At 38.8% G+C, this 10,293-nt stretch overlaps 1 protein-coding gene across 2 annotated transcripts in view; it reads right to left on the reverse strand.

Moving 5' to 3' along the window:
• The window catches only part of LOC140234616 (uncharacterized), a 45,075-nt gene that overhangs the window by 27,815 nt on the left and 6,967 nt on the right, over window positions 1–10,293 (reverse strand). For both annotated transcript variants that reach the window (XM_072314641.1, XM_072314642.1), the window contains exon 2: window positions 1,241–1,389. In XM_072314641.1, coding sequence (XP_072170742.1) covers window positions 1,241–1,389 — 149 coding nt within the window. The remainder of the gene's footprint in view (window positions 1–1,240; window positions 1,390–10,293) is intronic.

The raw sequence follows: 10,293 nt of genomic DNA on the forward strand, positions 1-10,293 counted from the left end.
TCGTATTTGCTGTTTTTAGAACAAAAACTATCTATGAATACTCTCAATCATACCTGCATTTCTACCACAATGATACTGAGGCCTACAAACATATATCATGTTTTATTAGTATTTTACTCACTACAAGGTAATAAGCCAGGATATCAAATCTTGGTGAATGCTCAGAATATCCCACACTACTCCCCTCTTTTTTCAACATCTATTCCAATCCCTGACTGAAGAGCTTGAGTCCAAGTTTGCACAGCCAACAATGACGCCTTTGTGTGATGAGTGCCTCGTATTGTCAGATTAAGCACTAGAGCAAACTGCATCCATTCAAACCACGGAGTAGTCTACGCAAGATTTAATATTCTCCTCAGAGAGAAGATATGAATGTCCGTGCCTCAAACTCAAGCAAGAAATAACTGAGTACTGTCTTGACCTCCACTTCATCCCCATTCGTCTCACTGAAAATTCACCTCACTGGTGAGCAATCCAAGCCCACAATATGGCATAGGCGAAGAAAAAAACCAACGAGAGAAATGTCGTCAAAGATCTCAAAATAGCATGACTCTGACGAGCAGACAGCCATAAAGTCAGATGACCTTTCCCTTTGCAAGGCTATTGTTTTCTTTTACAATGTAGCACAGACTGAATTTGTTTTATACGTAGGAGGATATGGTATTTGGACATTTTGTAAAGCACTGCAGCAACAAGAAATTTAAGAAAAATCAGTATTATTAAATACATAATGGGTTACATAAATGCTTTGTTCTGCAGAAGGACTATACATTCTTTCCAGCACTAGTTTCACAAATAGTGGACATTATTGGTATTTTGCAAAACTGCAAATTCCTATAAATTTAAGGGCAGTTGAAGACAGGAAGTTCCTTGTTTCTAAAATTTGTTCATTCAGAGAAAAGACAGTTTGACTGCTATTGTGGTAATTTTCCTGCATCAATCTATGGTATGGTGTCATGTCGAGTCCTTGATATTACAGTCCCACATGTACATATGCATGTTGGACATCAGGAAGGGCAAGCAAACTCCTAGTTGAAAACTAGCGCATGGCAGATTCCAGTTGCTCAAGTAGAAACCAACACAATCTCATTTTAAAACAAGAGTCGACTTGAGATGTGATCAATCTTAATGTTGTCCCCCAAAAAAAAAAAGGCGACAAAAGTACTCCTCTGGCAGTGAATTCCAGGAAAAGTTGGCACGACAAAGGCAAACTTTGGATGTTTCCGTGTGTTAAACCTACCTCTTGACACCTCGTCCAGCTTCGCCAGAAGACTCTTCTTGGCAGACTCCTGGTCCCTGGTGGGATGCTCGAAATCCTGCCGGACCCAGTCGTACGGACTGACCGACTTCTGCTCAGGAGTGGCCACCTTAATGGGTGATGTATATAACCTGGACATGGCAAAGGAAAAAAAAAAGAAAAAAAGATTGAACAATGACCTTTTTGTGTTGTTTTTCAGTGAGGCAGAGATTAACCCGTTGAGGATAAGTCCCGAGTACACTCGGACAAGCTTCTATGGGAAATACGTGTTGTAGCAAAATCAAACCATCCTCAACGGGTTAACACTTAAGGAGCAGGTTATACTCTAAGATAAAACATCAGATAATTATGTGGCTCATAATAAATATCTCTGTTTTTTTTTAATAAAAACAAAGATGAAAACAGGTATCCACAATGATCTTCACTACTTCTGCAAAATGAATTGGAAATTTAATTGAGGCACAGCGGCAATTAAGGCTAATATTAAGTTATCACTATCCTGTTAAAAAAAAAAAGAGGAAAAACAACAAATCAAAACTTTGGTCCATCGTCACTAATACTCTAACACTATCCAAGATTCTCCAACGTTACTTACTATTCAAGGGAAAGTAACTTTTCACTCTGTACTAGCCAGTGATATTTACAGAAGATACTTTGCATACACCAATACAACGTTGCACAATACACAACATTTTATACCACAATCTTTTTTCATTTTTTTTTCTTTTTTTTTAACAGAATGTCAGCATTACAGACACTGTTGGGATATCACTAATTTCTTTCTAGTGACTGCACTGACCGCACTGATTGCACAATTTGCCCGACCGGAAACTGGGTCATTGCCTATACCACACCAAGAAGACTGAACGGGTACAAGTACAATGTATAAATCCCTTCTACACACGTGAAGCACAACCTCTAACTGACGGCATGCCCCATACATGTGTTATGAATCAGCTTTACCTTATGGTTCCCTGGCAAGATTTTGTTGTTGTCTTTTTATTCTTTTCTTCCCCCACTAACATATGGCACTGTGTATAATACTACACCCATTCTGCCTCTCCTTGTATACAGTTACCTCAATCACATCTACCCCTATCCCCCTCCCCTCCCCCCCCCCCCCCCCCCAATGTGCCAGCATGCTCAAGCATACATGTATTAAACACAGCTCGGTACAGAAAACCAGTTCCCCTCCCCACCCCCATCCCCAGACACACCCACATGCACACATGTATGAAAAAGTCATGGGAGATAAACAACGCTCAGAGTGGGCCATAGACATAGCACATAGTAAGTAATCGTGACACTACTTCATACATCCATTCCGGGAAAGCATGTGCAAGGCTTACTGTACACGTGCAACAGCCGGGTAGCATGTTTAACCACACTTGCTATTCGAACGCCACAACTGTTGCCAGACATACTGTAGGTATACTGCAAAACATGATATATTCGCGGCATGAATTTTTCACGAATTGGAGCTGACAGCCTTTTTTGCGGCATGAAATTTTCGCAAACTGCCACTGGCATGCAATGCATACAATACAGAAGAACTTTCACTTGTATTTTAATTTCGCGAATCTTCACATTCGCGAAATTAAAATGCACGCGAATATTTCTCGTTTTACAGTACCTTTGCTTCATAACATTCTCTCTGAAGCAGCAGGATCACCAATCATACTCTGAATACATCTCCAAGAGTATCTATTACACCCTGACTTTATGCATCCTGTTTTACATCCTTTTGCAGACCCTAACCACCAAATGTTCTATGCAGCATGTACACATCATTCATTACTCAACTGGTTTCAGATTTTGTTCTGTTTTCACATTCTCACTCTCAGCTCACAAATATGTTATAGATACAGCAAACAAGCAACCAACCGACTACATGAATTTCAGAATCTTGTGCAAGGAGTGCTAGTTTTGGAGATACTTTGTTTTGAATAGGTTATCTAATTTCTAACAGGGATGGGATGTTATGAGTATCTCATGGTTGAAATACAACTTTGGCATATGGTATATAATTCACACAAAAACATTTCAATTCATGCTCTGTAAATACCTGCAGGGCTTGATAGATACACCAGTCACATGAAATATGGGTATTCTGCCAGACCTGGTGATGTTCATGACTTAAAAATTATAGGAACCTTAATAGGAACCGGATGTACAACATATTATATCGATGGAAATTATCATATATCAGAGGAAGCGGCCTCATTTCATCACTGGCAGTCAGCCATTCACTCTATTTATCTCTACTGATCTCTAGACTACAAAGTGTATACCCCATCACATAATTCATTCCAGGCCTTCAACAACACACATGGATACTGGCAGGCGTGCATTTTCTGTTCCGAACCATGCTGCATTATTTATCGCACACGCGTCTCCGAACATTAACGCCACATGCGGAATTACAAGCCAGCATTCCCACGGGCAGAACATTCCTACTGTCAACTCCGGGGCGACTACAGCAAGCGTAATAATATTGCGTCGTGCTCGTAAAATCCCGCTGTTCTCCAAGGCTGGGATATTGAGTCCCTGACACCCAACAGGACTGAATGGATCAATACAATCAATTAGCAGACCAATATCAGGGGCCCCAGTGTTGAGAAGAGGTGTATTTTGTTTGGATCCCACATTTTTTCTTTTGTATCCTTTCATTATTTGGAGTGTGGGAATATCAGCATCACAAAATTAATTCACGGGTGCCTCGCTCATCTCCACAGAGGTTGTCTTTTATTCCACGTTTGTACTGGGGTGCACTTTCGGATGGTGAGCCTACGTAGGGAAATGCTATCGCACTATCCACTCATTATCATCTCTCTTTCTGATGTGATGGAATTTCAAGGGTAGCAGCTCATTAAAAAATGATGAACTGTATTTCATATTCAGACCATCAAAGTATGATTAGCATGGAAACGGATGCACTTGCAGACTCTACCAACTGATAATGCAGTTAAATTCTGATTTACTGAGGATGGATGTTGACAGATATTTGGTGTTTAATAGAAGCGAATGGTAGTAGCAGTAGTAGTAGTAATACACGTAGTTGTAGCAGTAGTAATAGTAGTAGTAGTAGTACTATATGATGTAGTAATAGTAGTAGTAGTACTATATGATGTAGTAATAGTAGTAGTCGTAGTAGTAGTAGTAGTAGTGGTGGTGGTGGTGGTGGCGGCGGCGGCAGTGGTGGTGGTAGTGGTGATAGTACTTAGTACTAAATAGTACATGTAGCAATTGCAACAGCAATAATGTTTTGCTTTGCTTTGCTTTGGATTCAATTCATGTGGCCACCCCGGTAGCCCCAATATGCACAGGAACAAGCTACCATAAAATTGATGGCTTTTAATCATCTCTAAAGGACTAGGCAATGAGGATAAAGTACCTCGCCTACGGGCACAACCTCTGCTACCAGTGGACTTGAACCAGTGACCTACAGATTGAGGATCCATGTTCTTATCCACTGGGCCACCACAGTTCCTTTGAATGATAACCTCAGACTTCAAGAGCATGAATTCAGGTCAAACCCATAACACAAATAATATGCACTTACAAATGTGTACATGTACATTCATCCCAAAGCACCTGTATAAATGTCACACAATATGGAGCAACATCATGAATAAGCATCCCTGGAGGCATTTCAAGAAGCATTTTGTCAGTTTTTTTTTCCTGACAAATTTCCTCTCAGCCAATCAGATACAAGGATTTCAGTAGCTTAAAACAGTTTGTGAGAAAAAAAAAAATATCCTGATAAAATGCTTGCTAAAATGCATCCTTGACATCAGTAGCAGAATTGGGACAAGGGATAGGTAAATAGTGTGTCTCCACTTTATACTGACAACAGTACACTCCCAGCAATAATGGGGTACTGCTGTAAAGCAAGATTTCTTCTCTTTTTAACCCTCCTCCCCCCCCCCCCCCCAAGGCAAGACTTACATTGTATGTTGTCCTAATCTCCTTGTGAACCCAAAGCATTCAGCACAGCTATAGTATGTTCTGTTTGACTTTCCCACAACCAATAGACAATGGGCCACCAGAGCAGGCCAAATGTATCGCGACAATAGAATTGGTGATTTTGACAGAGCTGCTTCACAATGTATCATAAGTTTTGAAATGGCAGTATGAAATAGATATCAAGATCCTTCTCCACATGCCTAGGGCATATTTGCATTAGCATCACATTTTGTTCCTTTTTTTTTTTCTGCCATTTCACATGAGCTAGCCTGAAGATATACAATAAAGCCCTTACAAATTCAGCTCCCAAAATGTCATCACATTTTTTTCCATTGTATCAGCCTAAACACAGTCGCAAGGCCATGGCCATACACTATCATAAGTTTCTCAGAATAAGGAGACAACATACTATGTAATGTGATCCTTCGTTGAATCAGCGGCATTCCACATGCACAGTACATATACCTTGACGTGAATGTACAATTGTAGCTGTACAATGTCACATTGTAGTTACACTTTATCTGTTACATTCTACAATATGGTACATACCGATGATACAAACAGCATGTCTCTCCATGCATAACTGTCAAATTCCAAAGTATGTCTTAAAAAGTTTTCTTAAAATACACATATTCTGACACAGATATGAGTCATTTCATTTCTCTGCTCCAAGTGCAGTGAGATTTCCCTGTCTTGGTCAATCTTGAAACAAAAGTGATGCACACTGAAGCAACTCCTAGAATTCATTCTTTGAATTCTCCAATAATCCATTCATTCTCTGTTTTATCCACAATGAAATTCTGCAGAGAGAAATCACGACATTCTCTTGGGATGATGGCTTGTGACGCGCACACACACATGGGAGAAAAAGAAAGGAAGCAATATTTTCCTTGTGAATCACGTGGCTGAGAATAATTCTCACTGTGGTCAGGGACTGGGACTGTAGGAGGAGGAGGAGAAGGAGGAGAAGAAGCTGATGGATGGATGCACATCGCTATGGAAACATCTCCTCTGGAGATTATAACTACCAGTGAGGGGCCAATGGATAGGGCAGTGCACTTTGAATGTAGGTCTTACAGCCTCCTGAGTGTGAACTCTGGATAGGATATAATAATGTATACATGGAACAAATTTAGCTGAGTGTAGCCATTGGCAGATGATTAATTCAGAGATACACCAGAGTGAGATTTTAGTCTGCAGCTCCAGACTTTTATTTGATGTTATTGTTATGCTACATCTAAAAGAGAAATGTACATTGTGGTTTGATTTGAAACTGTCAGTGATCACTGCTTATGTTTTGTTTTTGTTTTTGTTTTGTTTATTTTTTTTTTTGCCCCAGAAAACCAGATTTTTTTTTAGCCTTAAAGTGAGTTAAACTACCATGTACTCTATACAGCTACATAATACCAGCTGTACTTCATCACGCAATGCTGATGACAGAATGCTTTTAGCACTATGACAATACACACACACACACACACACACATACATGCATACAGTACTCACTACAATTTATCACAACAGGTTCTATTTTTGGAGGTCCACGCAAATTGCTGGACATCGCGATCTTGTGCAGTAGATGGCCCGCATTCCCACTCTACTGATGGGCTACTGTTTATTTCAGCCTGTCAAAAGATACAGATTGGCTGGCAACAATTGATAACGAAAGACATCTATGCCCAGCCCACATATCCTTTAAGCAATCACACGGTCAGCCTACAGATATGCAGATTATCACAGCACTATTTTGTATGTATGCATCGGTAGTAGTAACCTAACTTTGTAACATGTATGTACATGTGTATACACCTGCGTACAAGGTGACTTTTCAGATGAACCAAAGATGTCCTAACATTTCAGTCAAAGTCAACTGAATCTAAGATAAACCTTCATATATAACTTGCAAGCTGAAAGGGAGAAGCAATTATACACCGATCAATGCCAAGTTTCACATGCAATCAGAATTAGCTCACTAAATCGGATGGTGCTTAACGCTGCCAGTCATTTCGAATACATTGTATGCAATAATGCACTGTTGTATTTTCAGACACCATGCCTTGCATGTCGGCCTGTGCCAAAAATCTTTGTAGCAATGCACAACATCAGGTTATTTTTACTTCCATTAAAACAAAAGCCACAAACTGGACCAGAGATGAGAATTCTATTGTGATGAGGTACAGACTGTATTCAAAATATATAATTATGTTGAGTCTGCTACATACATGCACAGAAATGGTGTCTTGGTAAATATCTTTATAATGAATTATACATGAAAGTGGGCATGCCAAATACCCGAATTGCTCTCAAACTTTAACATTTTCATTTCAACGCAATTTTTTTTCTTCTTTTTTTTTTTAAGACCATGTGATACAGTTGTAGTCTCATTTAACAGGATGCTAGAAATCCACTAGCCTGCTTGCCTGGGGCCAGTAAAACTCAAGCTGTAGGAAAAATGAAATGGACGACCACTGCCTGTAGAAAGTACATGTATGGGCTCTTGGCCAAATGGGCAAGGAGGCAAGTCACAGAAATACATTTATATTGTAAAGCTGTATCTCATGTAATACCCTGCATTTACTAAAAACATTACAAGTATTTTCTTGATATCCATTTGTGTTGTATAATACTTCTGCACATGTCATTGTAATGCCAAAGGAAGCTACCCTTCCAAATCACATACATCACTTAGACTATGATAAATCTGACTTGAACTCTGACACTATTGTATAGTACCTTACACAGTGGGCTACTTCCACGAGTGGTGAGGTAACATACAGAATTATGTGAACAGGATGATGTCCTGTATCATACTCGACAATGTATGTAGAATATACTGTATACACTATTAAATGGATAAAATGATTCATTAATCAATGTCTTCTATGGTACATCACTTTGAGCAAGTGAGCATTTGTCATAAGATCATGTTCAATAAAATTATGCAGACACATACGTGTAGCATGTGTATGTAAATTACTTACAGTATCAAACAAAAACAAAAAATCATATATTGAACAGAACTTCTTTACATTTCCATAACACAAGTTCAATACACACGTAATTTCTTTAACAATAGCCCAGCCCTTTTAATTTCCATTTACAAGAGCTTGGTTAGGATAGGCCTACAATGTACATGCATCCATACATACAAATACTCATGTAGTCTGCTGTCAAAGAGTCGAAATGTTCTCAAAACCCATATATTGGGATTTTTTTAACTTCCTACTGTATGATAATCTTTGTAACTTCCTACTGTATGATAATCTGATTACTATTAAAGATGCTCTGTTCCATTCTACATTACATAACAGTTTTTGGTTGAGCGATACATTGTACATGTTTTGTTTTAACTTTGCACTGCCTTTTTGAAATGTACTGTCACTTGTTTTCTTCATCCATGTACAGAATACTCAGATATGCTACAATTGTACATACAAATCGTACGTGTACAGTGTACATTGTACATATTTATATTTTCAAAAAAGACCTACAAATTTCAATTACTAACGCTACACTGTTAATGAATAATCTGTATTATATTAGGTGCTCAGTAACATTCTATTCATACCCTGTGCATAGAGGCCAGTACACACACATGTACGTAGGATACAGTTGTACGTACGGACATGTATGTCCACAGACACAAGGATACTGCCATTTATGTGGTTCCCCTCATTCACATTTTCTACTGCAGAAATGAGTCCTTACAGAGTAATTATAAACAGCTGCCCAGCAGATGCGAGACACTCACGCTGGCTACTTCTCCAGGATCGAAAAGGGGATCGGGTCTCCACACATTCCTAAATCCTGTGAGCTTTTATCACAAGGACTATTACAGGAGATCACCATGATAACAAAACAAGAGAAAAGTAACTTTATACGAAGAATTCTTCAAAAAACATGTGACTTAGACAACAAATGAAAGGGGCAAGCACAATTATGGCATCAATTTGTATAACTGGAGTATTTCATATTTCTCAGAATATCAATCCATATTTTGAATCACACTTTAAAACGAAACCATGTATTTTTTACAACACTTCAAAGACAAGCATCTGATTTGTTGTCTTTCATACCATAGAGCATAAAAAGACATGCTTTACAATATCCTTTTGTGTCTCTGATTCTCAGATGACTACTCTACATAACAATGTACATTTGTAGGCCCGATTTACTGTATACAGCATACAGTGTTTACACCTACAATATGTATGTAATAGGGTGTTGCGAATCACAAGTGATTCAATTCGTGCTTGTAGAGTACAGTACTAAATGGAGAAATGTAAGAGTGCATGTCACATTTATGTCGCGAACAGATTTAATATTTTTTTGCATGTTTTTGCAAATAGCATCCAACTTGTAAAATTTGTCAAAATAAAAACTTCAAAAATATTCAGCATATATACAGTACTATGCATATCCTTGAACAAAGTACATTGTATACTCTAGATACTAACACTAGAATTCTTTCCATTTTCAGCATTTGAGTCTTTAATATTAATTTCAAACATATTATTTAAAAAAAAAAACTGCCATTAGGCAAAATGTCTGAACAAATATACAAATTGTGATCAACATACTATCGGGTAGGTCAGGGAAAGAAGAAACACACCCAAACTGAGAACACCTCCTGGGTGCATTCTGTGTTTCTAATGCTTGATGCTTCCCCTGCGATGAAATCTTCACATTCTTTGCTGACATGTGCCGGGGAATGCCCCAATGTGATTCTCCCAACTCTGTGTCCAAATATGGAAGGCAGCCCTCCCCCAAGAGTTCTGGGCAGAGCTGGGCCATTTTAAAACGTAAACACACTCTGTCTGGGGCTCTGCATGATGTAGGCTCCACGCCTCCAACATCTATCAAGTGAGTCAAGTTCAGATGTTGTCCTGGGATTTGGGGTATGAGATGATCAGGCGTCCTCGTGAAAAACAAGGTTCAATCAGAGTTATTCCAAGCTACAGGCATATCATGTAGACTTAAAACCAACAGCAGAGCTTTGCTATAGAAATGAAAATTAATTACAAGAGAGATTGCCTTACGTATGTACATGTACATTTGTACATGTTGCT

The sequence above is a fragment of the Diadema setosum genome, chromosome 11, assembly GCF_964275005.1.
Source record: "Diadema setosum chromosome 11, eeDiaSeto1, whole genome shotgun sequence".
Taxonomy (NCBI): domain Eukaryota; kingdom Metazoa; phylum Echinodermata; class Echinoidea; order Diadematoida; family Diadematidae; genus Diadema; species Diadema setosum.